The sequence below is a fragment of the Hyperoodon ampullatus genome, assembly GCF_949752795.1.
Source record: "Hyperoodon ampullatus genome assembly, chromosome: 4".
Lineage (NCBI taxonomy): Eukaryota > Metazoa > Chordata > Mammalia > Artiodactyla > Ziphiidae > Hyperoodon > Hyperoodon ampullatus.
In genome coordinates, this window is record NC_136917.1 from 114,054,149 (window position 1) to 114,081,135 (window position 26,987).

Sequence of the window (26,987 nt, forward strand, 5' to 3'; positions counted from 1 at the left end):
GATATGTCATAGAATTCTAATTTTTATACTGGTAATTTATAATAAAATATTTAAGAAAAATAAATCTAGCATAACTGAAATCTGAAGTTGCCCATATATTCTTATTTAGACATATCTTTCATGATGGCAGGCAACTTGAATTGCTTTGTCCTGGAGAATTTAATGTACCACTCAATTATTGTTCTTTAGCCCAATTTAAAATAATAGATTGGGAGTAAAGTCTTAATGCAGTGTAACCTTCGGAACATTAGAAATAGCCTCTTTCTTTCCAGAAATCAGTATACAGTAAGGATATCAGTTTTATCATACTACGTGAATAGATCTGTAATAGCATTTAGTATTTTACTCAATACTTATACTTAGTACTTACACTTATTATGTAAGTATACTGATTTCTTCTCTCTTACTCAACTTATTCTAATATTAATTTAAAGATGATACCGTTATCACATTATTTGAAAATGTATACTTGACTTTAAAGTTTTCTGATGACCTCATTCTCCTTCTGGTGAAAGACTTAGCGGTGTCTTAATAATTTTATGTTATTTCTTGAAATGGAAATTTCTTGAAATGAAAACAGTTTTGAAGGAATTCAAGGTGGTATATATTGTGATAAAATTCTAGCTGTGCAAAGGTCCTCATTCTCACTTCCTTAACAGTTGTACTGTGTACTGTGTACAGCTGTGAAACTATAATGCAAACATTAGGACTTTATTTGAGGAATTAGAAAAGGACTTCATAAAGAGTCTTATCTCTTCTTGTGATGCTACCTCTTAATGATAGCCATTGGCTTTTTCATTTATTATTAAAAGCAAATTTTCTATACTAGGTGAAAATGTTCACAGAAACTAATTTACATACCCCTTCAAATTCCTTTTGAAGGATATTGAAAGGGGGAGGATACAAATAAACAAATAGTAATAAAACTAATTTGCATGCTCTAAATAAAATGTTGGTCTTAATGGTGCTGGTGGAAGGTTTCCAATTTGTAACAAAGCATTTATTTTTAAGAAACAAATTATATGGAAATGTAGTTTATTGAAAATATATATAATGCCAAAATGCAGTATTGGACAGATTTATCTTATTCCCATTTCTATTGTTGATGACCAAATAATAGACCAGCATTCATGATTTTATAAGCAGGCCTTGATGATTTTGTCAGTTTTATTTATTTCCAGTGCTGCAGATATAGATACATAGAAGACAATAACAGTTTTGATTTGGAATCATAGTCTTTAATGGGTCTATTCCTTTTTCTGTATTGTCCATGGATTCTCAAAACGTGGTTTGCAGACCGCCTGTCTCCGGAATCATCTGTAATGCTTCATGAAGCATGGATTCCTGGACCCCATCACAGAACTACTGTCTTAGAACTGTTACCAAAACCCTACAGTTTTAGTCATAACCCTAGATGATTTTTATAGGCATCGAGGTTTGTGAACCAATGCCCTAGAGCAGAGGTCGGCGGACTTTTTCTGTAAATTGCTAGATAAGTAAATATTTTCAGCCTTACGGTCTTTGTTGCAACTACTCTTCTGCTATTATAGCACAGAAGCAGCAACAATGATAAATAAATGGGCATGGCCAGACAGATTTAGCCTAAGAATTGGTGGATCACTGTTAGAATCAAGATTCTAGACCAGTGGTTTTTCCTTTATGAATCTTTTCTTAAGCATTATCTCTGAAATCAGTTTTAATCAGAATTTCTGGTAACTGAAGAAAATTCATAAATACAGGAGGACTTCCTGGATATACGTTAAATGAATTAATAGATGATAAAACCTTTATAATATTTAAAGCCTTTTCTATGTTAATATTAAGGAGAGTATGATTATATTATTTGTAATATTTGTATATAATCTGCTTCTAATATTAGGTTCCTGTGGCTAGAGCAAGTATTCTTTGGCTAATTGGAGAGAACTGTGAACGAGTTCCTAAAATTGCCCCTGATGTTTTGAGGAAGACGGCTAAAAGCTTCACTGGTGAAGATGATCTGGTAAAACTGCAGATTTTAAATCTTGGAGCAAAACTGTATTTAACCAACTCCAAACAGGTAAGAGACTAATCCTTAGTCTACCTATGTGAAATCTACTTTCCTCTTTGCTCTGATACATTAGTCTGTTCAACAATTACCAGGTGCCTATTTCTTTTAAGGTTTTACTTTAGATGGTAGTGGTATAAAGAGATGAAATTCTGGTCTAGTAGAGGAGAAAAACATAAAAAAATGAAATAGTATGTGGTAAGTGCTATAATAGAAGTATTGTGATACAGTGGAACTCCAGAGGAGAAAGTTATTGAAAGTCTGAAATAGAAGGAGAGAGGTCAAAGTTTCATAAAGGATAAGACTCCTGACTAAGGGCTTGTAAGGAAAAGTTTACCATACAGAATAAGGAAAGAGGCGAGCAGGGGGTCAGAGTCATGAAACAGCTTGGTGCTTTCAGGAAACTTAAAGCTGAGTTTGGAAAGGTAGGCAAGGGCAAGACTTGGAGTGGCAAGTGCTATGGACTTTGTCCCCCATGTGAAGGGAAAACCGTTCAATATTTTTTAATAGTGGTGTAATTGACCAGATTTGCAGTTTAGAATATTCATTTTTTAAATCAGTTGACTTTGAGGAACTGTTGGTAAGAGGAATAGCCTCTATGTATAAAATACATAGAATCGGGCTTCCCTGGTGGCGCAGTGGTTGAGAGTCCGCCTGCCGATGCAGGGGGCGCGGGTTCGTGCCCCGGTCCGGGAGGATCCCACGTGCCATGGAGCGGCTGGGCCCGTGAGCCATGGCTGCTGGACCTGCGCATCCGGAGCCTGTGCTCCACAGCGGGAGAGGCCATGGCAGTGAGAGGCCGGCGTACCGCAAAAAAAAAAAAAAATACATAGAATCACTGCTATATATTGGGGTTGGTCAAAAAGTTCATTTGGGTTTTTCCGTAAGATGTTGCAGAAAAACCTGAACAAACTTTTTGGCCAACCCAATATAAAATAGGGTCTTTCTCATTCTTCTTCCTTTGTCTGAATAGCTCTTCTCTACAGGTGGAGGACTTAATCTGGTCAGTGAGACTGGAAAAGGATTCTTGCTCATTTATACCTAGGACTCTTAGTAGACTTTATGCTCTGTGTCCTGTCTCTGTTTCTCCTTAATTTTTCTGACTGGGACTCTTACTTAGCCTCTGTGATTCCCGCCCCCCAGTTCCCTCCCTCTGTCTCTGTTCTTGTCCCCCTCCTTCTCTAAAACTCTCTCTAGCTGGGTATCTCTTTGATAGCCTTCACACACGCACGCACTCCATCTACCGCAGTCTAATGTCTTTGTCATTCTCTCCCTCTTCCATCAGTGTTTGTGTCTCCTTTTTTGTATCTGCTGTGTATCTCTCTGTATGTGTCTCCCTCTCATTCTGCCTTCTCTCCCTACCCATAGATCACATTCTTTCTTTAGTAACCTGATATTGGCCATTCACAATTCTCAGGTTGACTCCTCAAATTCATATATTCATTCATATACTTTCAGATTGTCTTCATCCCTAATTGTGATGTGAGTTGTATTATTATAGCTTTTGCTGATTGGTGTACCAAACTTGTGAGCAAATAATTGCAGATATTTTGAGCATATTTCTATGATTTAGATTTTATCTTTACATTTTAAGTCAATCTTTGAAACGAATCAGTTAATCATTTCCAAGTGCCATGTAGATTAATTCATGCAATGAGTTATTTTTAAAAAACTGAGTAAAAGAGAGGAAACCTGTGTTTACTGTTGAGTTGCTTGTTTATTGATAAAAACACTGTTTTAGCCTGACACTCACTGTTCTTACTAAATTCATGTAGTACTGTGAATGTCAACATAACACCTAGAATATTATGATTGTTATGGCTCTATCATAACAACGGTTTGGCTACTCTAAGTGAGCTTACAGATTATCATAAAAGAAAAGTAATACAAATTAGTATGTTAATCAAGACTGAAGTAGATATGTCTTACAAAACTAAATGAAGGTTCTTTCCTTGGCTCTCTTCTTTGTATCTGTAAATAACCAATAATGGAATGTAGTACTGTGTGTTCAGAAATTGTAGAGTGTATTCCATATCTTTTTATTAAGTGAATCTGAAGATAACATAGATTGCACTCAGCTATTTTTTTTTCTTGAATTCAGTTTTGGAACTCAGCTTCTGAAGTGTTATATTGTGTATTTTAGAATGATACTTCAGGATAACCACATAGACTTGACCACCAGCTGGTGAAAACATAGTTATGTTTAGAAAAAACAACTCATTGTTTTTAAATGATTAAATATAAAAATAGATGGACAAAGGTATCCTGTAGAGTTGTGTTCTGTTCTCCAGTTTCTCATTTCTCAAGAAAAGGAGTTTGAGAGAATTCATAAATGAAAATTAACATCAAAGGATGATTTTTTTATGTACCATCAGCTTGACTGGGTTTTTAAGTTGCATGATTCATAATCCCTTGGATGTGAGATGAGACTAAAATGATTGTTTTCACCTAAATGTAAAAAAATTATTTTCTATATGTGTTTATTTTAACCATCTTTAACACTGAACTAGGAAGACCAGGCCACAGAGTTCAGGGACCGGTTTGCCATGAAGTCCCAACATTTATTTGTAGGTCTGTTTTCCCTGTGGCCTAGATCTCTCAGTGAGCATTTTCAGATTTTTTATTGAAATATTTAGTTTTAGGGGATGGCTACATTGATTTTTATAAGATTTGGCACATTGTGTTCATTTGTATACCTAAGGAATAATTGAATAATAAGCTTCTTTAATATCGCAAATGTTTTTACCTGGTGTAAAGAAGAATTTGAAACTTAGTTAACAGTTTGCTGTTGGTATGGTTGAGCAGACTCCTACTGGACAACTATAAACTCGGGAAAAATACAAAAAGTAAACAACCTGCCTAAAGTCTCAAAAGAGTAAATAAAAGTGGGAAGATTCTGAAGGGAAATGGACACGTGAAAGAAGAGAGTGGCACAGAGTGAATTTCCCCACTTTTATGGCTCTTGTCCTGAGTTCAGGGTACAGTTGGCACTGTACACAGAAGCTGAAGCCCCAGAAGGAAACCCAGAGTCCTTCTGGTCTGAGGAAGTAGAGGACAGAGTTTAAGAAAACTATGGGGAATTCCCTGGCGGTCCAGTGGTTAGGACTCTGCTCTTTCACTACCGAGGGCCCCGGTTCAATCCCTGGTCGGGGAACTAAGATCCCACAAGCCGCTTGGTGAGGCCAACAACAAAAAAAGAAAACTACTACCAAAGATATTAAAAAGTTAAGGAAGAATTCTAGAAAGGAGAGAGCCAGTGTGGGGAGCCTCAAAATCTGTGAATAGGGCTTCCCTGGTGGCGCAGTGGTTGAGAGTCCTCCTGCCGATGCAGGGGACACGGGTTCGTGCCCTGGTCCGGGAAGATCCCACATGCCGCGGAGCGGCTGGGCCCGTGAGCCATGGCCGCTGGGCCTGCGCGTCCGGAGCCTGTGCTCCGCAACGGGAGATGCCACAGCAGTGAGAGGCCCGCGTACCGCAAAAAAAAAAAAAAAAAAAATCTGTGAATACTTTTGCTCAGGTCTCTGGCTCACACCTGAACCACACATATGCATGGTGAATTCAGAACAGCACAGTTAATAATAAAGGAACTGAACTGGAATTTGAACAGCGCTGAAACAGACAAAGTTTGTACTTTGAACCCAACCTAGAGTATAGCAACATCCAGGGTCTCTACAATATAACATTCATAACGTCCAAGATAAATCCAAAATTACTCAATATAAGAACTAGAACAGGGAGTTATTGTTTAACAGGTATAGAATTTCAATTTGTGAAGATACAAACATTTCTGGAGATTAATGGTGGTAATGGTTGTATAACACTGAACTACACACTTAAAAATGGTTGCAGTGGTAAATTTTATGTTTATTTTTACCACAATAATGAAGAAGACCAGGAAAATGTGATCAGTTTAAAAACAAACAAACAAAAAAACAAAAACCAGAAACCGACTTCTAGATGACCCAGATGTGGAAATTTGCAAGCAAAATTTTGAAGCAGCTTTTGTAAATGGTTGATGACATAGAGGAAAATGTATTCACAATAGATGAAAAGATAACTCTCAGCAGAGAAATAAAAACTATAAAAAATAATAAAATGGAAGTTGTAGAACTGAAAAATACAGTACCCAAAAATCAACATTTTGTCTATCTTTAGCATTACATATTCTTTGATATTTTAATTTTTTTCAGTATGGAGATATAAAGCTATTCATATAGTTTTTTAAAAACTCTGTTGCCTTATGATTAAGACTCTGTAGATGAACTTCTTCTGTAAGCTTCTTTAATTTTCTGACTCTGAGCTCTTTCAGATGGAAGTTTAGAAAGCAGTTTAACTGTATGTGATGCCTGCCATAGAACTATTTAATGTCAATTACTGGGAGGCAGGTGGTGATTCAGAGTACAGGCTCTAATGTTAGACTGTCTGACTTCAAATCATGTTTTGCCACTTACTAGGTACATGATTTTAGACAGATTATACAATACAACCTACCTAATCTAATTTCTAATCTGTAAAGTGGAAGTTATAATCATACAGTCAGTTATTTATAATGCAACATATATGTTCCTAAAAATCATTGTGCTTTACAGAAACACACAATTAACAACCACAGGGATTATTGCACAAGTGAAACCAGAGGCACAACACTCAAAAAATTCATTGGTGACACATAAAAAGAAAAAAAAAAAACAACAGTAAAAACAAGAGAATAGTTTTACACATGTTAAATGGTTAAGAAATACATAAATACTACAATGAATCTAGTTTTTTACTTTTAGAAAGACCTGACTTGTGGAAACGGGTGTTTTAAAGGTTGTACTTATGAGTTATGTCGTGGAAGGAGGGTTAATTTGAATATGGATAGAAAGTTGTACTGCCAAATGTGACTAAATGTAGCCCATAATACATGTGGTGATCTGAGATAGATGTTTGAGGTGGATATGTTTCTTTATTCCTGCACAGCCCAGTTCAGCTGGGTGCAGCTTTCTGCCTTTACCTGTTTTTTCTTACTGATGTAATCATGCCAAAGCGAACACAAAATTTACATTGTGCCCAAATTGGCCCTGCTGTGTCAACTGAATTAGAACAAATCCTGCTTTTTCATAAACCTAGTTTACGTTGTTAACCAACTGCTAGATTTTTCTTAGAGAATATGATTATTTACAGTCAGAGAACTAGTCTGGTTATTGAGAATCTCTATGCTCATTTTAAAAAAGCACTCTATTTGGGTTTATCAGCCTGAGAAAAGGGTGCTGAAATTCCTCTTTTGTTGTTATGAAGGAAAAAATTGTTTAATATGAATATCAAGAGTAAAAGCACCGGTAGAATACTCTCACAAGTAAGAGTAATTTCACTGTTATATGGGGGGAAAAGTTGAACTACACTGAAACCAGTTGAAGTTGCTAAAACTCTTCAGCTCTTAAGACATGGTATAAAAATTTAGCATGACTTCCTTGAAATAGTCTACTGAGGTCTGAGACAGAAAGCTGTGATTTGATTAAACTGATTAATAGCAATTAAAAATTAATGAGTAAAGGGTACATCTGTTTCCAAACTTGCTCTAATAGTGTATCATCTTTTAAATGTAGTGATAAGTAACATAAGTAAATGTTTTACTTAGCTTATGTTTTGTTTTGTTCTTTTTAAAATTTTTTTATTTTTTTTCGGTGGTACGCGGGCCTCTCAATGTTGTGGCCTTTCCCGTCGCAGAGCACAGGCTCCGGACGAACAGGCTCCGGACGCGCAGGCTCAGCGGCCGTGGCTCACGGGCCCAGCCGCTCCGCAGCATGTGGGATCTTCCCGGACCGGGGCACGAACCCATGTCCCCTGCATCGGCAGGCGAACTCTCAACCACTGCACCACAAGGGAAGCCCTATGTTTTTATTTTTAAATATAAAATATTGCAAACCTATAGAAAAGTACAAAATAGCATAAATACACATACAGGCATACCTCACTTTATAGTGCTTTACAAATACTGTGTTTTTTACAGATTGAAGGTTTGTGGCTACCCTGTGTCGAGCAAGTCTGCTGGCACCATTTTTCCAAGAGCATTTGCTCACTTCCTGTTTCTCTGTCACATTTTGGTAATTCTTGCAATATTTTCAAACTTCTTTATTACTATATTCTGATCTGTGATCAGTGGTCTTTGATTCTACTACTAAGATTCACTGAAGGCTCAGATGATAGTTAGCGTTTTTTAGCAATAAAGGTTTCTTTTTGTTGTTGTTTATTTTTTTATGTTAGTGAGTTTTTAAAAATTGGAGTATAGCTGATTTACAATTTTGTGTTAGTCTCTGATGTACAGCAAAGTGATTCAGATATTTATTACACATACATATTTATTTTCAGATTATTTTCCATTATAGGTTATTACAAGATGTTGAATGTAGTTCTGTGTGCTATATACAGTAGGACCTTGTTGTTTATCTATTTTATATAGTTTGTATCTACTAATCCTAATCTCCTAATTTATCCCCCCCACTCCCCACCCTTTCCTCCTCCTTTGGTAACCATAAGTTTGTTTTCTAAGTCTGTGAGTCTGTTTCTGTTTTGTAAATAAGTTCATTTGTACTATTTTTTAGATTCCACCTATGAGTGATGTCATATGATATTTGTCTTTCTCTGTCCGGTTTATTTCACTTAGTATAATAATCTCTAGGTCTATCCATGTTGCTGCAAAAGGCATTATTTCATTCTTTTTTATGGCTGTGTAATGTTCCATTGTATATATACACTACATCTTCTTTATCCATTCATCTGTCGATGGACACTCAGGTTGCTTTCATGTCTTGGCTATTGTAAATAGTGCTACAGTGAACACTTGGGTGCATATATCTTTTCGAATTATGGTTTTCTCTGGATATATGCCCAGAAGTGGGATTGCTGGATCATATGGTAACTCTATTTTTAGTTTTTTAAGGAACCTCCATACTGTTCTCCATAGTGGCTACACCAATTTACATTCCCACCAACAGTGTAGGAGGGTTCCTTTTTCTTCCTCTCCAGCATTTGTACATTGTTTTTTTAGACATACTGCTGTTGCACACTTAAGAGACTACTGTCTAGTAAACATAGCTTTTATATGTACTGGGAAACCAACATGTTTGTGTCACTCACTTTATTGAGGTGACCTGGAACCAGACCCATAATATCTCCAAGGTATCCTATATATGTACCACTAAGATTAAGTCAGTGTGTTTTCCATAGTTTTTTTTTAAAGGGATGTAACAGGTAGAGCTAAGATCTCAAGTTCCTGTTCATACCTTTCTTCCCCATTGGTAACCACTGTCATATTATTGGTGTGTTTTAATCATACATGTTTTGTATTGTTGTTACATAAGTATGTATCCATAAACAATGTATTTTTTGTTTTGTGTGTTTTCAAATTTTGCATAAGTAGTATTCTATTTTATGTATACTTTCACAGTTAAACTATTTTTATTTAATGTGTTTTTAAAATATTGAGGTATGTAGCTATAGTTCATTTATTTTAATTACTGTCTCATTTTCTTTGAGACAGTTACTTTTTTTTTTTCTGCTGTTCAAGAAGAAAGTGCTTCATGGAGTATCCTTAGTACTTACATTTTCTTTGTATCGCTTTTCAGGTTCACTTTTTGATTCTTAGTGAGAAATTTTATAAATCACAGTGATGTTTTGGGGATCCTTCCTGAAGTTTTCTCTTGCCCTGTGATTTGGTCTTTGGAGAAATCTACCCTGACTCCCAGCCCCTTTAATATAACTTAACAAAAAGAGCTCAGGCTCTATGCGTTGACATTTATACCCTTTCTTGGATATATTTTCTTGTCAAGTAAATATAACATATAAAGGAAAAACTTACTCATGTTGACAAAAATGTATATACTGTTAAATTTTTTAAAATCTGTTGCTTTTCTACACACTAACAACAAACTACAAGAAAGAGAAATTAAGGAAACAGTCCCATTTACCATTACATCAAAAAGGATAAAATACCTGGGAATAAACCTATCTAAGGAGATAAAAGACCTGTACTTGGAAAACTATAAGACACTGATGAAAGAAATTGAAGATGACACAAACAAATGGAAAGATATACCATGTTCTTAGATTGAAAGAATTACTATTGTTAAAATGACCATACTACCCAAGGCAATCTACAGATTCAATGCAATCCTTATCAAAATACCAATGGCATTTATTACAGAACTAGAACAAGTAATTTCAGAATTTGTATGAAAACACAAAAGACCGCAAATAGCCAAAACAATCTTGGGAAAGAACAGAGCTGGAGGAATCATGCTCCTTGACTTCAGACAATACTACAAAGCTACAGTAATCAAAACAGTATAGTTCTGTCACAAAAACAGACACATAGATCAGTGAACACAATAGAGAACCCAGAAATAAACCCATACACTTATGGTTAATTAATCTATGACAGAAGAGGCAAGAATATACAGTGGAGAAAAGACAGTCTCTTCAGTAAGTGGTTCTGGGAAAACTAGACAGCTACGTGTAAAACAATGCAATTAGAACCTTCTCTAACACCATATACAAAAATAAACTCAAATGGATTAAAGACCTAAATGTAAAACCAGATACTATAAAACTCCTAGAGGAAAACACAGAACACTATTTGACAAAAATCACAGCAATATTTGTTTGGATCCATCTCCTAAAGCAAAGGAAACAAAAGCAAAAATAAACAAATTGGACCTAATTAAACTTAAAAGCTTTTTCACAGCAAAGGAAACCATCAACAAAATGAAAAGACAACCCACTGAATGGGAGAAGATATTTGCAAATGATATGATCGATAAGGGGTTAATATCCAACATATATAAACAGCTCATACAGCTCAACATCAAAAAAGCAAATAATTTGTTTGGAAAATGAGCAGAACTGAATAGACATTTTTCCAAATAGGAAATGCAGATGGCCAGAAAGCACATGAAAAGATACTCAACATTGCTAATGGTTAGGGAAATGCAAATCAAAACCACAATGAGATATTACCTCACACCTGTTAGAATGGCTGTCATCAAAAAACACACAAATAACAAATGTTGGTGAGGATGTGGAGAAAAGGGAATCCTTGTACACTGTTGGTGGGAGTGTAAATTGGTGCAGCCACTGTGGAAAACAGTATGGAGTTTTCTCAAAAAACTAGAACTACCATATTCAGAAAGATATATGCATCCCAATGTTCATAGCAAAATTATTTACAATTGCCAGGCTATGGAAGCAACCTAATTGTTAATCAACAGATGAGAGATAGCCTCATCCACCAGAGGGCAGACAGCAGAAACAAGAAGAACTACAATCCTGCAGCCTGTGGAACAAAAACCACATTCACAGAAAGAGAGACAAGATGAAAAGGCAGAGGGCTATGCACCAGATGAAGGAACAAAATAAAACCCCAGAAAAACAGCTAAATGAAGTGGAGATAGGCAACCTTCCAGAAAAAGAATTCAGAATAATGATAGTGAAGATGATCCAGGACCACGGAAAAAGAATGGAGGCAGAGATCGAGAAGATGCAAGAAATATTTAACAAAGACTTAGAAGAATTAAAGAACAATCAACAGATGAATGGATAAACAAGATGTGAGATATATATATATATATATATATATATATATATATATATATATATATATATATATATATGTAAAATATAGGGTTGGCCAAAAAGTTCATTTGGATTTTTCCGTAAAATCTTACAAAAAGCCATAAAAAAGAATAAAAATTTTGCCATTTGCAACAATGTGGATGGACTTGGAGGGCACTATGCTAAGTGAAATAAGTCAGACAGAGAAAGACAAATACTGTAAGATACCCCTTATATGTGGAATCTAAAAAATACAACAAACTAGTGAATAAAACAAAAAAGAAGCAGCCTCACAGATACAAACTGGTGGTTTCCAATGGGGAGAGAGAAGGGGGGATGGGCAGTATAGGAGTGGGGGAGGTGAGAAAGGGTTGTTATGAGATTATCTGAAATCATCTGTGTGAAACTTTTGAAAATTGTAAAGCACTATAGAATTTAAAGAATCTTGCATTCAATAAAAATTTTTTAATTAAAAAAATTTAAAGAATCCTGCCTAGTCATGAAGTGATGAAATTGATTTGATAGAACACTAGTACTGCTTAGATTTGCCTCTGGTCTATGTTAAGAATTTTATGTAGTTCTCCTTCCTTTACCAAGTGCATTTGCCAGTATCCTTCTGTTTAAAAATTACAACTATGTGGAACCAATTTTAAATGCTGAATTCTGTACACGTTTTTATATTCCTTAAACTGATATATATCTAAGCTGATTTTAGGACTATTTATATATTTTTTTGATAGGACTATATTTTAAGAGACCTTTTTTATTATTTTGTGCTAACCTATATAATATTTAAAGAAGGCTATTTGAGCAAATATTTACCAGTTTATTACTTGTCAGAGTATTTAGGTAAAAACATGATGCCCATATTTTGAGAAGTTTTTTTTAAAATAATGGATTTCTCAGGCTTCCCTGCTGGCGCAGTGGTTCAGAGTCTGCCTGCCGATGCAGGGGACACAGGTTCGTGCCCCGGTCTGGGAAGATCCCACATGCCGCGGAGCGGCTGGGCCCGTGAGCCATGGCCGCTGAGCCTGCGCGTCCGGAGCCTGTGCTCCGCAACGGGAGAGGCCACAACAGTGAGAGGCCCGCATACTACAAAAAAAAATAATAAATAAAATAATGGATTTCTCAATAATTATATGGCATTCCCCCAAATTCATTTTTCCTGTGTCACAGTGACTTAGAGTTAATCCAAAGAGAAAGTACTTGGTGTAAATAGTGTCTGGATGGCATTGACCATTATTAGTTGGTACCGGAAATGATTCCTTAAATCTAAGCAGCAAAATAATAATAAGACAAAAATTTAATACATAGCTATATATAAGCTATTGAGTATTTCTGTTATTTATGGTACATTTTGTTATTCTCTTTGCTTGTCTTGTATAATTTTATGAATTAAATCCATTTAAATTTACTGTTAAACATCCCATCTGGGTTTTTTTGTTGTTGTTCTTTGGTTTTCTTCCGGCTGTGTAGGGTCTTTGTTGCTGTGTGCGGGCTTTCTCTAGTTGTGGCGAGCAGGGGCTACTCTGTGTTGTGGTGCGCGGGCTTCTCATTGCGGTGGCTTCTCTTGTTGAGGAGCACGGGCTCTAGGCACGCGGGCTTCAGTAGTTGCAGCATGCGGGCTCTAGGGCACGAAGGCTTCAGTAGTTGTGGCACACGGGCTTAGTTGCTCCGCAGCATGTGGGATCATCCTGGACCAGGGATCGAACCCGTGTCCCCTGCATTGGCAGGCAGATTCTTAATCACTGCGCCACCAGGGAAGTCCCTCCATGTTGTACATCTAACCTCTGCCATGGTTTTGTCTAGTGACCTGTAAGATACAAGTGCAGTGAACAGAGATTTCATTTTAAAATGTGAAACATTTAAATTGGAAAGACTTTGACTTTCTTTTCCCAGCCTTTTTGAGATGCAACATGACTAACCTCTCCCTTTTAGAGCAGCATAAAGGATGTGTGCTGATAAAATGAAGTGTGCCCTGACGAGGCAGGTATGAAAAGCTAAGTCCTTCGCTTTTCCAGTGGTGGTGACATAAGTGTTTAAGTGTTTTATCTGATGGTAACTTGATGACACAACAGGCAAGTTGTGTCATGGCCTGTGCAAAGCATGAAGCTCCCAGCTGTCAGCGGATGGAGTAAGAGGAAAACATGGGAAGTTAGAGGTTGGTTGTGGATGAAATATGTGCAGGAGATAGAGACAGAATAATCTTGCTATAGGCCATTAAAGAGAGTGGTCAGAGCACTCTCACTACAGTAGTTTTGTCATTTATTGTGTACTGTAAATCTCAAAACCTATTTATTATTTGCCCGTTATTGTTTTATTTTGTTATAAATCCAGCAGCAATAAATTCTTAAAACTTGAAGTGTATATTTAATGAAGAATGAAGAACTGAATTTTTGTGTATCATTATTTAACATGCACAAAATGTTCATCAACTTTTACCATCCACCATGAAAATCATAGTGATATAAATCTGCTAAAACAGGATCAGCATCTACTTAAAAAGTTGGGAGGTATTTTAGGAAGACTAAGCCTCAAGATGACAATTTAATGTATACAGGTGCCAAATATGTTTACATGTCTCTCTGTGAAACATGATCTCATATAGATCAAATAACTGTTTTTTAAAATTTAATTATCATTTTTTTTAAGATGTTAGGGGTAGGAGTTTATTAATTTATTAATTTATTTTTGCTGTGTTGGGTCTTCGTTTCTGTGCGAGGGCTTCCTCTAGTTGTGGCAAGCGGGGACCACTCTTCATCGTGATGCGCGGGCCTCTCACTATCGCGGCCTCTCTTGTTGCGGAGCACAGGCTCCAGATGCGCAGGCTCAGTAGTTGTGGCTCACGGGCCTAGTTGCTCCGCGGCATGTGGGATCTTCCCAGACCAGGGCTCGAATCCGTGTCCCCTGCATCGGCAGGCAGATTCTCAACCACTGCGCCACCAGGGAAGCCCTGTTCATTTTTTATTCTAAGTTTTCTTTTGCACATGTGAGAAATGAAGCAATAATGGTTAATGTATTTCTCCATTAGCAGAAAAAGGACCTGAATGATGCTGGTTTTCAAATAGAAAAGCAATTAATTCCAATAATAGTTCGACCATTTTTACTCAAAGCTTTTGTACGTTTCTTCTGTCAGTGTAAATGGAATCAAAGTAAAGCTTTTGGAAGTTTATTCTGTCAAAATCACCGTAAATGCTGTTGTAAATTTAAAAGCCCCAACGTGGCTTTCACTGAACGGATGTTGTCATGGTAAAATCAACGTTCTTATTAAATTAAGAAAACTATGGAACAGAAATATTTTGGGAATTGGTTGTGGTGCATGCATACTCACTCTGCTTATTCTACCAAGTGAAATAAAACTATAATGGTCAAAATTACTGATATTTGATATGTGTAGTTTAACTGAACTACAGGATTCTTGTGATGAAGCTAATATTGAAAAAGCATACTTAGGCATGACACCACACACTCTCATACGCAATTCTCTTTGCTGCATGTGACCAGTGGGATTTTAGAAATGTGATTTTATGAAAATCTGCTTTGTAAATTAGCCTGTGTTCTATATTGGCTTTTTTGCCCGGGGCGGGTGGGTGGAGGAGTAGATTAAGTGAAACTTTTGTGTATTGGTTAGATTTTGATTCAGAATCATTTGGAAATCTTTAAAGTGTTTATCAGGTAGAGCACCAAAAACCTTCAGCTTTTGAAAATTTTAGCAAATAACAATTCTTAGAAACAAATCTTGCAAACAGGAAGACATTGAAATGTATCCCTATAAAAACGAAGGAAGAACTGAACAAATTAAGTGGTAAGAGCTAAAAATTTATTTTAGAAGTTCTATCATTTGCAGTATCTCAACTATGGTGAAGACTTTTTTGATGGAACTCCTATTTTTGTGGTTAAGTTTATATTTTGTATTAGAATGAAATGAAATCGAGGAGGCAGTTGGTTTTGCATTATCTAAATTTGATGAATTTTTTTTTTACAGTATAGAGAATTATTTAAAAGTTTTATCTCATAAAGATAGTTTTATTGAATGGAAGTGGGAAAGTTAAATATCTAAGCTTGAAATATCTACAGATTTTAACATAAAAGAAAGCATTGAGAATATCCTTGTATTCAACAGAATTTTCTCTGTGCTTACCAGATCATTCGTTTGATCTGTAAAGAAGACATTTTTTTTTCCATTAAAAATATCATGTTCGGGCTTCCCTGGTGGCGCAGTGGTTGAGAGTCCACCTGCGGATGCAGGGGACATGGGTTCATGCCCCGGTCTGGGAAGATCCCACATGCCGCGGAGTGGCTGGGCCCGTGAGCCATGGCCGCTGGGCCTGCGCGTCCGGAGCCTGTGCTCCGCAACGGGAGAGGCCACAACAGTGAGAGGCCCACGTACCGCAAAAAAAAAATTATGTTCTATAGAGAAGAGTAAGTTGCAAATGTCAACATTTTCATAATTGGTGATCATAAAATTCAGTTTTGAAGAAGATTGTAGGAAATTTTATTTTCTTTGATTTAAAAATAATAAGACCATATAAAAATATGTTCTTTAAATAAATACCAATGATTTGGTTTTAGAGATAGACAGAGCTAAGAAATTGATTAAAGTATATGAATAAATACGTATCTGAGTGAAAATTATTCTGCTTATGTTTTTAATGCATCATTGAACATGGATATGAGTTTATCTTTTAGAATTTTATTTTTGAAAATACATTTTTGGTAGAACTGTTTCATAACCCACCAATATAATAAAACAAGTTTTACAGTCAATAAATACATATTATGGAAATTACATAATTTTAATTACTTAAAATTTTCTATCTCACTTTCAATAGTGTCTGTTAATATTTTGAAGTAATTTAATTTCCTAAACATTAATTTCAGGGATCAGAAATAAAAGCAAGATGAATCAGTCCACTAACTCAAAAAATTATTTCAATGAATAGACTTATTTTCTTTTTCTGATTTATTTTAGTTCCGTATTCTAAATCTCAACACTCAAAAATAGACTTTAGAGTTAACCTAGTTAAAGATTCTCACTCTACATTTGAGGAAACTAACAGTTGGGTGTATTTTTCCCAGGTTATCCCAGCAAGGTGATTATACAGTCCAGTGTACAACACTTCCTTTTGACCTGTATTACTCATTTGGTGACTGTTTTGCTAATCGTCCTTAAAAATCAATCATAGAATTTTTCTTATCTGAGATTGAACCAACATGGTCTAATGATTAGTGGATAGCAGTAGTTGGTAACCAAATTTAGAATAGCTCTATTAACATTTTTCACTTGTACTTTTTGTAGCTCTGCTTTAGTAAAACTAGGTTAATGGTTTTTAAATAGATTATTACTGAAGGAAGGTTGCTTTTTATCCAAATCAATTATCTTAACGAATTAATATTGTAAAAGTTTACTGTACCATTCCTGTACTTTGGCTTATTGTTACTGAACTATCTTTAGCTTTGCCTGACTTCATTGATTTTATTTTTTTAATCCACTTCTAATGTCTGTAAAATGTTCTAATGCAGATGTTTATTTTTTCCATGTATTATGAATCCTATTTATAGTTAGAATTGTATGTGTGTAACCTTCTAAATTAAAATTATGCTTTTTCAATAAAATAACTGGAGTTTAAAATACAAACCTATTTTGTTAACATTTCAATTTTGGTTTAATTATTATTAAAATTAACTCAACGTATGTTAATGTAGTACATTCAGAAATTGACTTAGGAAATCTTATTATAGTGTAAAAGCTGCTATAATAAGTTGTTCCCTAACATAAATAAATAAATGACCAATATTACCAGAGGCTATAAGCAACATGGGGAAAAAAATGGAAGGAGTCTTTTATCCTAGTTTTTAGAGGGCATCAGCAGCTTGCTTTTATGAAAAAGTAACAGCTAAATGCACTGCAAATAATTTGCAGTAATCCAGTTCAGTGATTCATGTGTCTGCTTTAATGGGTCATAATTCAGGGTAAAGTAACTGAGTGCAGTCAGAGTGCAGACACTGCTTATGCCAGGGACAGTATCTCTTCATAAAACACACCTCAGGAGAAGCAGTTTGCCAGCCCCCTAATACTCTCTGATGTTTTGATGTCCTGCATATTTTTCCGATTAAGTTTTGAGTGCCATGTTTTTAGTTGTATTTCCACATTCATTATTCTCACGTAGACCCTTCAGCGGGTTTGCCATATATGATTATTTTTTTAATGATGCCTTTCTTTCCACTTCAGCAGTTTAATAATCTAGCACATGGCTGCTTCTCGGTACTCAGCATTCACCTCCCCAGTACTGAAGAGGACATGTGCTTTGGCTTCAGAATTCCATTTGCAGCGTTAGAAATGCATATTCCCTATGGAACAACATTTGTTTGACATAACCATTCATTTTTATTACCTCTTTAAATATGTTTATCCAGAGTTATCAATAATCATAAATAACTATTCTCATCTTGTTCTGTTTTTTTCCAACAGACAAAATTGCTTACCCAGTACATATTAAATCTCGGCAAGTATGATCAAAACTACGACATCAGAGACCGTACAAGATTTATTAGGCAGCTTATTGTTCCGAATGAGAAGAGTGGAGCTTTAAGTAAATATGCCAAAAAAATATTCCTGGCTCAAAAACCCGCACCACTGCTTGAGTCTCCTTTTAAAGGTACTATTTTCAGAATATACCTGCAAAATATTTGTTGTCTAAAAAATTATGGCATTATATCCCATTTCTAACATGTTTAAAATTTATCTCTTAGAAAATATAAGTGATTAGCATATGTAAATATATAAGAACAGTGTGCTTTCTACTCATTCATCTGTTCTCCAACGCAAGCTTTATAGTAGTTCATGTTTTTATAGACCTTATTTACCTAAATAATTTCAATCTTCTGATTTTATTTTTATTCTAACCAGATGATTTGGCTGAACAATAGATAAAAGCTGTGTTGTTCTTGCAGACATTGACTTCATCTCTGTTTTAAATAGCTTTGTTTAATAAGGAGTATATAATTCACCTTAATACTTAGTTGTTATTAAATAAATATTCTGTGTACACTAACATAAGCTTTTCCAGCAAGAATTATTTCATAAAAATATCCCTTTATATTTGTTTGCTTTTCAAAGATGGAAGTTGACTTATTTTCCTCAGCATTTTAAAAGGAGTGTTTATTTTCTCAGTTTAACAAGTAGCCATTACAGTGGGAATCAACTGATTATATACTTTGGTTTTCATATTATTTCTTATTTAATGTTGTAAAGCGATAAAAAGCAGTTCCGTTTTGTAGAAAAACTATTAAAATTCTGAATGTGTTTGTGGCAAGACATGTATATGGATTGTTTAACTGTGCTGTCATTCTTAATATTCACAGTAAAGTAATTTTTAGAGAAGCTACATATCAGAGCAACACCTCTAAACACACTGACTGATTAGCTTTTTTATTGACCATTATGGGGGAGATTATTGTAATCTATGGACTGAAATCAGTTTTTTGACCTATGAAGAGCTTCCTAGTTTATATTTATTCCTTGACATTTGAGGTAATATGCCAATACCTTGAGCTCTGATTAGGATTGTTCTCTGTTATATACAGCTCATATTGTTTATTTTATATTTTCCTCTATTTTAATAGGTAGGGATCATTACCAGCTTGGCACTTTGTCTCATACTCTCAACACTAAAGCTACTGGGTACCTGGAATTATCTAATTGGCCAGAGGTGGCGCCTGACCCATCAGTTCGAAATGTAGAAGTAATAGAGTTGGTAAGTTGACCTTTCTGAAATTAATTTTGTCAAGCAGTGGGAGATTCTGGAATACCTATTGTTTTATATAAAAGCTTTTTTGGCGGATTGGAAATTGCTCTGGTATTTCTAATGTAATGTGTTAGACATATCTTGCTGCTATGGGAAATAAATATTGTAGTATTCCTATGTCATTGTACATGTACTGTTCTTTTTCTTCAAGGAAATAGAGAATGGAATTCTCTGCATCAGTGCCACCCACATTTGTGGTATTGCATTTGTAGTTGTGTAGATTCAATTTCTAAGGTATTTATTTTCATTGGGTTGAGCTTTTCCTACTTAGTTTAGAGATTCGTAAGCTTCCTGTTAATGTTTTCTAAATCATTTTTGCTGTCTCTTCCAGAAAAACCATACAAAGTGTTCTTCTCAATTTTCTGATGAACCTTTTTTACGTGAAGCCTAAACATAAATAGGAAACATCGTGTACCAAAAATGTCCTTACACAAGGTCACAATTAAAATGAATAATATGTTGCTTTCACATTAAAAAAAAAAAGCTCTCTATATAAATAACCTTTTCCTAGATCTTTAAAACATGTTGTCCACTGAAGTAAGAGAATTAGTGTTCTTTCCTAGTATTATCTCTTTCTTTCTTATATAAACAAGAGAAAGAGAGGGGTCTTCTGATTATCTTTAGAGATTGATTATGTGAAATATATCTGATTCTTTTTTAAGTAGAATTAATAAATAAGAACAGTTAGGTATTACATCCTGGATGCTTTTCTGGTAGAACACATATTTTGAACTAGGATTGAGATAACCCATCTTTCTCACTAATTCCTATGAGAAAGTCAGTTAGTCTTCTTGCCTAACTTTTCCATATACAATGGGAAAAAAATATTACTTTAAATAGAAGAATTTCTGTAACAGGCATAGCTTTTTTTTTTTTTTTTTTTGGCCACACTGCGCAGCTTGCAAGATCTTAGTTCCCCAACCAGGGATCGAACCTGGGCCACAGCAGTGAAAGCATCAAGTCCTAACCACTGGACTGCCAGGGAATTCCCCAGGCATGCCCATTTAATTTGATTCTTTTGAGAAATATGTTTCTGTTAACTACACAAACTTATCTGGCTTTGGAGTGTGGCAAGAGCAATAATAGCTGATAAAGGCTCCATTTAGCAGACCCTGGAGTATACTTTGATAGTTTTATAAACATTATCTTGTTTAAACCTCATAATGATTATGAGATGGTTATTGTTATTCCCATTTTGCAGACGATGAAACCAAGGTTCAGAGAACTTAAGTAAATTGCCCAAGTTCCCTTAGCTAGTAAGTGATGGAATTGGGATTCCAACCCTTATCTGAGTCCATTGTTCATTCTCTTACTGCATTTTATTGTGTAACATGAGGAGAGGAAGCTTGAGCTCGTTTGCAAATCTGTACTATCCTTAGTATTTAATACCACTGTTTTCATGCTGTGACAAATTATCTCTATTTAGAGATGATTTTTTTAATTATAAAACTTATTAAAAACAAGTTGCATGCTCCTCCTTGCAACTAAGTTTGGTGATTTCCCCTCAAATCTACATACTACTCTTAAGTATTCTTCAAAAAAAGTGGCTTACTTGTGAAACTTTTGGTCAGGTGCCAGAATACAAAGAGCATGTTCTTTGTTATGATTCTTTCACAGAAATACTGTCTCTCCTAATTTCTTTTGTCTGTTTGTTGTTTTTATGGTTCTGTCCTTTTTCATTGTTGGGTACATAATGTTTTGGTCCAAGTCGAATCATCCTTTTATCCTACCCCCGCTTCCGCCCTATCCTTCCTCCTTGCTGCCCCAATCCACCAAAAAAAAAGTAAAATAAAAATCGTTTATCATCTCAGAAATTAATAACAATGCCATGCAATTTAACTTGGTCTCAGCAGTATCCTTATATTGGCTGATAGATTGGTTGGTTGGCTGGCTTCTTCTATTTTCATGTGCTCTTCTAAGCATTAACTATCTTATAGGGACAGTACTTAAATAACCTATTTTCTTATATTCATTTCACCTGTCCAGTTCAACAGATACAAATTGATTTCTTTTTCATTTTGCTGAGTACATTGTGAAAATTAATAATTGGTAGCTTATTATAGAGGATAATTATAATTGATAGAACTTGATTGGAAAAAACTGTCACTCTCCGTTGATGCCATGCAGAAAACAGTTTCAGTCTGTTGATCTCTGGACATACTGACTTAAAATTATACTATAGAGACTCAAGTAAATATAAAAATAATGCACATAGTTTTATTATAAGATGCAGCTACAACAATGCAGAAAGTACTGTTCACATAGTCTTTCATTCTACCTCACCCCTCTAAAGTCCCGTCAATGTATTTCATGCACTTAATACATGTGTTATCCTAGTTTTACTGTAAAGTGATCTTACAGGGTCACATCTTGTTACTATGAAATATAACTTAGTAAGAATAATGGCCTAGGCTTAGATAATCTGATATTTTAATCAAAACAACATGGGGCTTCCCTGGAGGCGCAGTGGTTGAAAGTCTGCCTGCCGATGCAGGGGACGCAGGTTCGTGCCCCGGTCCGGGAAGATCCCACATGCCGTGGAGCGGCTGGGCCCATGAGCCATGGCCGCTGAGCCTGTGTGTCCGGAGCCTGTGCTCCGCAACGGGAGAGGCCACAGCAGTGAGAGGCCCGTGTACCGCAAAAAAAAAAAAAAAAAAAAAAAAAAAACATGAAACCTAGTCCATTGACACTAGAAGTTACTTTGCATTGCATACTACCATTTCCAGGTTATCAGATATGATATATATTTATGACACCAGTAAGTTTTCAAGATTCTTTATAATTTTTTTTGCTTAGTTCTAGAAAATTCTTTTCTCCCAGTTACAGAAAAACTGTCTTTTGCATATCAAGGGTATTTTGCTTTATAAACACATCTACTATCAGTTACTATCAGTATTTTATCCTACATAGGAACTTTCAAATTAGTGCCTTGCTATTCTTTTCCTCTTCTCTTTTCCCTGTTATTTCTTTTGCTTAGAATGATACAATTATCATAGTCATAAAAGACCATAACAAAAAGTAAAATATTTTTATTGTTAGTCTTTACCCTTTAAAACCTAAAACTACATGAATAGAGAGTCCATGGCCATGTCAAAATAATATACCCCTTTGAGCATAGGAGCCTGATTTTCCTTATATGTTGACTCAGTCTTACCCTGAAAGCCATAGTCTAATTAAGTAATTTTTTTCCTATAAATTGACCTCACACACTTTTTACTAGCCTTCAGAAAAATATTACTTGTTTGAATTTAAGAAAAATATGAACTTCACTGTTCACTAAATATAGGAGAAATTTGTTTATAGAATGCTATCTTTATTTGTAACTGAAGGACAGAGCATTTGAAATATACATAAAAAAAGAAAGGAATACTGCTGATCTTATGTTAGTATCTTATTCAAATATATTTGAGTAATTTTTACTTATTTTTCTATTATTGTCCAGATAGTAGTTTTCCAAGTTACTGAAGCTTATCCTTTTAAGCAACATATCTTAAGCCCATAAGCCCTCTAGATCAGTGGTTTTCAAACCTAGCTGTACACTATAATCATACGGAGTTCTTTAAAGAAAACAAACCTATGTCAGACCTGCACCAGACCAATTAAATCAGAATCTTAGGAAGTGAATCCCAAGCATTAGCTTTTTTAGTATTAGTATTTCTATTGTTGTTATTAGTATTTTTAAAAATATTCTCAGGTGATTCTGACATATATCCAGTGCTGAGAACCCCTCTCGAATAAGAACCTCTCTCCTACTATAAATTTCTTTAGAACAAAATGTTACTCTAGCAGGCTAGCACATAGTAGAAGCTCAAAAGTGTGATAAATAAATGAGTCTTAACCGTTCTTGACCTTTTAAAAAATATACATTTTCTTGCCCTTTAAAAGAGAGTGTATGAAGCATGATTTAATTTTTTCTTAATCAAAGTCACACTTACGAAAAAAATTTCTTTTACTTTAATACAATGTATTAAAGTTTTTAAGGTGTTACCACCCAACTAATGATTATTGTGCCAGACACATTTAAGATACATCAGTGTACAAAATATTCAAACATCTCTGCTCTCCAGAAGCTGACATTCTAGCAGGGATAGACTGACAGTTAAATATATAAATTGTATACAGTAGTATGTTAGAAAGTAATAAGTGCTGTGACCAAAAAAAAAGACTAGAGCAAAGGAAGATCAGAAGTACCAGGCATGGGAGGTTGGAATTTTAAGTGGAGTGGTCCTCCCTGAGGTGGCATTTGTACAGAGAATTGAAGGAGGTGAGGAAATGAGCCATGCAAGTCATGTGGGGGAGGATATTGGCAGTAGGAACAGCTTTGGGGAAAGGCCTGAAGAGGGGAGCATGCCTGGGGTGTTTGAAGACACTGTAAGGAGTGGCTGGAGGGGAGTGGGCAGGAGGGAGAGCAGCCGCAGGAGGACCAAGAGGACCTCAGGCACGTAGGGCTGAGCAGAGTGCTGTAAGAACTTCATTTTTTCTGAGTGAATGGGAGGCCTTTTGCAGCATTTCAGACGAAGAGGGACTTGACTAGAGTTAATCAAATCATTCTAGCTGCTGTGTTGAGCCAACTTGGAATGGGGGATGGGAAGTGGGCATAGATACAACATAGCCCGTTAGAGTCTGTTGTAATCTGGGAGAGAGAGAGCTCTGACCAAGGTGGTGGTTATAGGCTTTCTTGATGCATTAGATGTTTAGGATAGAAGAGAAAGACAGAAGCCAAGATTCTGTCTTAATAGAACCCCAAGATAGCCCAGGGTTCAGGCTGTTGAGATGGTACGGGCTATTTATTGCCTACACTAAGTATTTTCTTTCTTTTTTTCTTTTACCTCAGTATCAAGCTGTGAACTTGAATTTCTTACTGTTGTTACTGTGTCTGCCTCTAATTGCCCTCATCTCTTCTAGACTATCTTACTTTAGTTTAACTCTTCTGTAGACCAACAAATACACAAGTGTTTAAAATCATATGTTAAAACAAGGTTGTTGATCTAACATAATAGGCTCTGAGTGAGAGTTTATGTTCCTCTGCTTAGGGGTAAAGGGGAACAAACCAGTGTCAGGATTCTCAGAGTTGCCTTCTCTATTGAGGCTTTAAACTTCCTTCTGGGTTCACAGAGTATTGTGAATGACTGAGTTTACCTGAAGACTGAATCCCTTAATGAGAATTCATTGATATTTACATTTTTACTTTTTTTTTTTTAATCAGGCAAAAGAATGGACCCCAGCAGGAAAAGCAAAGAAAGAGAATCCTGATAAGAAATTTTATTCTGAATCTGCGGAGGAGGAGGAGGACTCTTCTGAGAGCAGCAGTGACAGTGGTGGGGTTTTAATTCATTGAAAAACTTTGTTCACTAGAGCTTATACACTGTGCTTCCTATAGACCAATAAGGCCTAGAACATAATATTCAACAAGCTGGTTTAAATGAAGTTTATACCATTACAATAATTCCTTTCACTTACATATCACTGTTTTCAAAGTAATTTCTAACGCCTTTTCATTTGACATTGCCTCTTGGACCCACAACTAATAAATGATAGAATTGAAACAGGAACGCATGCTTTTCTGAATTCTAACCCACACTGCCTGTGATATTTATTAGCGTATTGAAAAATGTAATTTTATATTTGATAAGCCTTTAGTGGGGCCTTTAAAAGTCACTTTTCTTTTGTATTGGGTTGGCCAAAAAGTTCATTCGGGTTTTTCTGTAAGATGTTATGGAAAAGCCCAAACGAACTTTATGGCCAACCCCCACTAAAATGTAAAGTTTATTTTTAACCTTGAGCAGTCTGTTCTTATCCATTTTTTACTCTTTTACTTCTACATGAAAGCTAAAATTTATAAATCTCTTGTGTATTATAAAGAAACAAAGAGCTAAAAAGATTGAGGGCAACCACATGCAATGAAAAAAATACTAAACAGGAAGGATCTAGAAGACCTGAGTTTTAGCCAGGCAGATTGAATAAGGCACTTACCTTCTCTATACCTGATAAATGAAGGGGTAGAGTTAGATGCTTTTTTTTTTTTTTTTTTTTTTTTTTTTTTTTTTTTTTTTTTTTTTTTGTGGTACGCGGGCCTCTCACTGTTGTGGCCTCTCCCGTTGTGGAGCACAGGCTCCGGATGCGCAGGCTCAGCAGCCATGGCTCACGGGCCCAGCCGCTCCGCGGCATATGGGATCCTCCCAGACCGGGGCACGAACCCGTATCCCCTGCATCGGCAGGCGGACTCTCAACCACTGCGCCACCAGGGAGGCCCGAGTTAGATGCTTTTTAAGTCTCTTCAATACTGGAAGTCTGAGTGATTTGCATAATAAAGTATGTATAGGAGTTACATACTCTTAGTAACAATTAACCTAGTAAACTTATCTGATCCAAGACCAAATGACATCTCTTTCTTTTAAAACCTTTATTCCTTGGGAAGCCAGGGCTGCTCATCATTACTTGGTCATCCATTACCTGACATTAAGGTAATTCATTCATTTTTTCCTCTGTTTCCCCTGTCAAAATCTTTGTTTTCAGTATCTGATAAGTTAATCTGTGGTGCATTACCTTCTGAGGTGATCCACTGAAAACTGGGGGAAATTACTTCAATCCAAAGAGTTAATGCTAAAAAATATGGAATTTCAGGAATGATATAGACCATTGAGAAAGATATGTTGTGTAGTTGAGTGTTTCATATAGATATTTGTCTCCATCCCATTTATTCACAAGCTCCTGTCTGTTTAGAGTCTAACCTTTCTCAATACATATTTGAAATATTCCATTAACATTATGGCTTTTCATGGGATTATCTGAGTACTTATAATAGGGAGTCATATGGCAGGAGTTCCATTCTGGCTACCAGAGGAAAGAGAGAACTTTTCTCATTAGAAGTTACCAGTTTTTTTCTAGTGAGCATGCCTTCTTGAGGATAAATGAATTTCCTCAAGGATTTTCCTAATTTGAAAATTTAAATAAACAGTGCTTGAAGTGAACTGGACCCAGATTCATGTTGAACTCCCATGTAATAACATGAGAAAGTAACTTAGATGCTATACTTTCTTATTTATTTATTTATTTATTTATTTATTTATAGCATAAACGATTTATCTAAGTTAATATGTACGTATGCTTAACTTTGATATCACAACAAATTCAATTTTTTTTTTTTTTTTTTTTTTTGCGGTATGTGGGCCTCTCACTGTTGTGGCCTCTCCCGTTGCGGAGCACAGGCTCCGGACGCGCAGGCTCAGCGGCCATGGTCCACAGGCCCAGCTTCTCCACGGCACATGGGATCCTCCCAGGCCGGGGCACGAACCCGTGTCCCCTGCATCAGCAGGCGGACTCTCAACCACTGCGCCACCAGGGAAGCCCCCAAAATATTTTTATTCAGCAGTTTTGTTTTGCCTTTGTAAAGTTTGGGTAAAATAAATTTTGCTCTTTGTAAAAGCTGATGATAAAGAGTGCCTTACCATGTGGCAGGCACTTTTGTGTGCTAATCACCTTTACATGTTTCAAATCATTTTATCTTCACAACAGCTCTTTGAAGTAGCCTTTGCTGAAAGGAA

The 26,987-nt window shown here is 35.8% G+C and overlaps 1 protein-coding gene across 2 annotated transcripts in view; it reads left to right on the forward strand.

Annotated features, from left to right (window-relative positions):
* The window catches only part of AP3B1 (adaptor related protein complex 3 subunit beta 1), a gene marked incomplete at both ends in the record, with an annotated part of 275,647 nt that overhangs the window by 145,314 nt on the left and 103,346 nt on the right, over positions 1 to 26,987 (forward strand). For both annotated transcript variants that reach the window (XM_079703244.1, XM_079703245.1), the window contains 4 exons: positions 1,880 to 2,056; positions 18,108 to 18,294; positions 19,262 to 19,392; positions 24,650 to 24,761. In XM_079703244.1, coding sequence (XP_079559370.1) covers positions 1,880 to 2,056; positions 18,108 to 18,294; positions 19,262 to 19,392; positions 24,650 to 24,761 — 607 coding nt within the window. The remainder of the gene's footprint in view (positions 1 to 1,879; positions 2,057 to 18,107; positions 18,295 to 19,261; positions 19,393 to 24,649; positions 24,762 to 26,987) is intronic.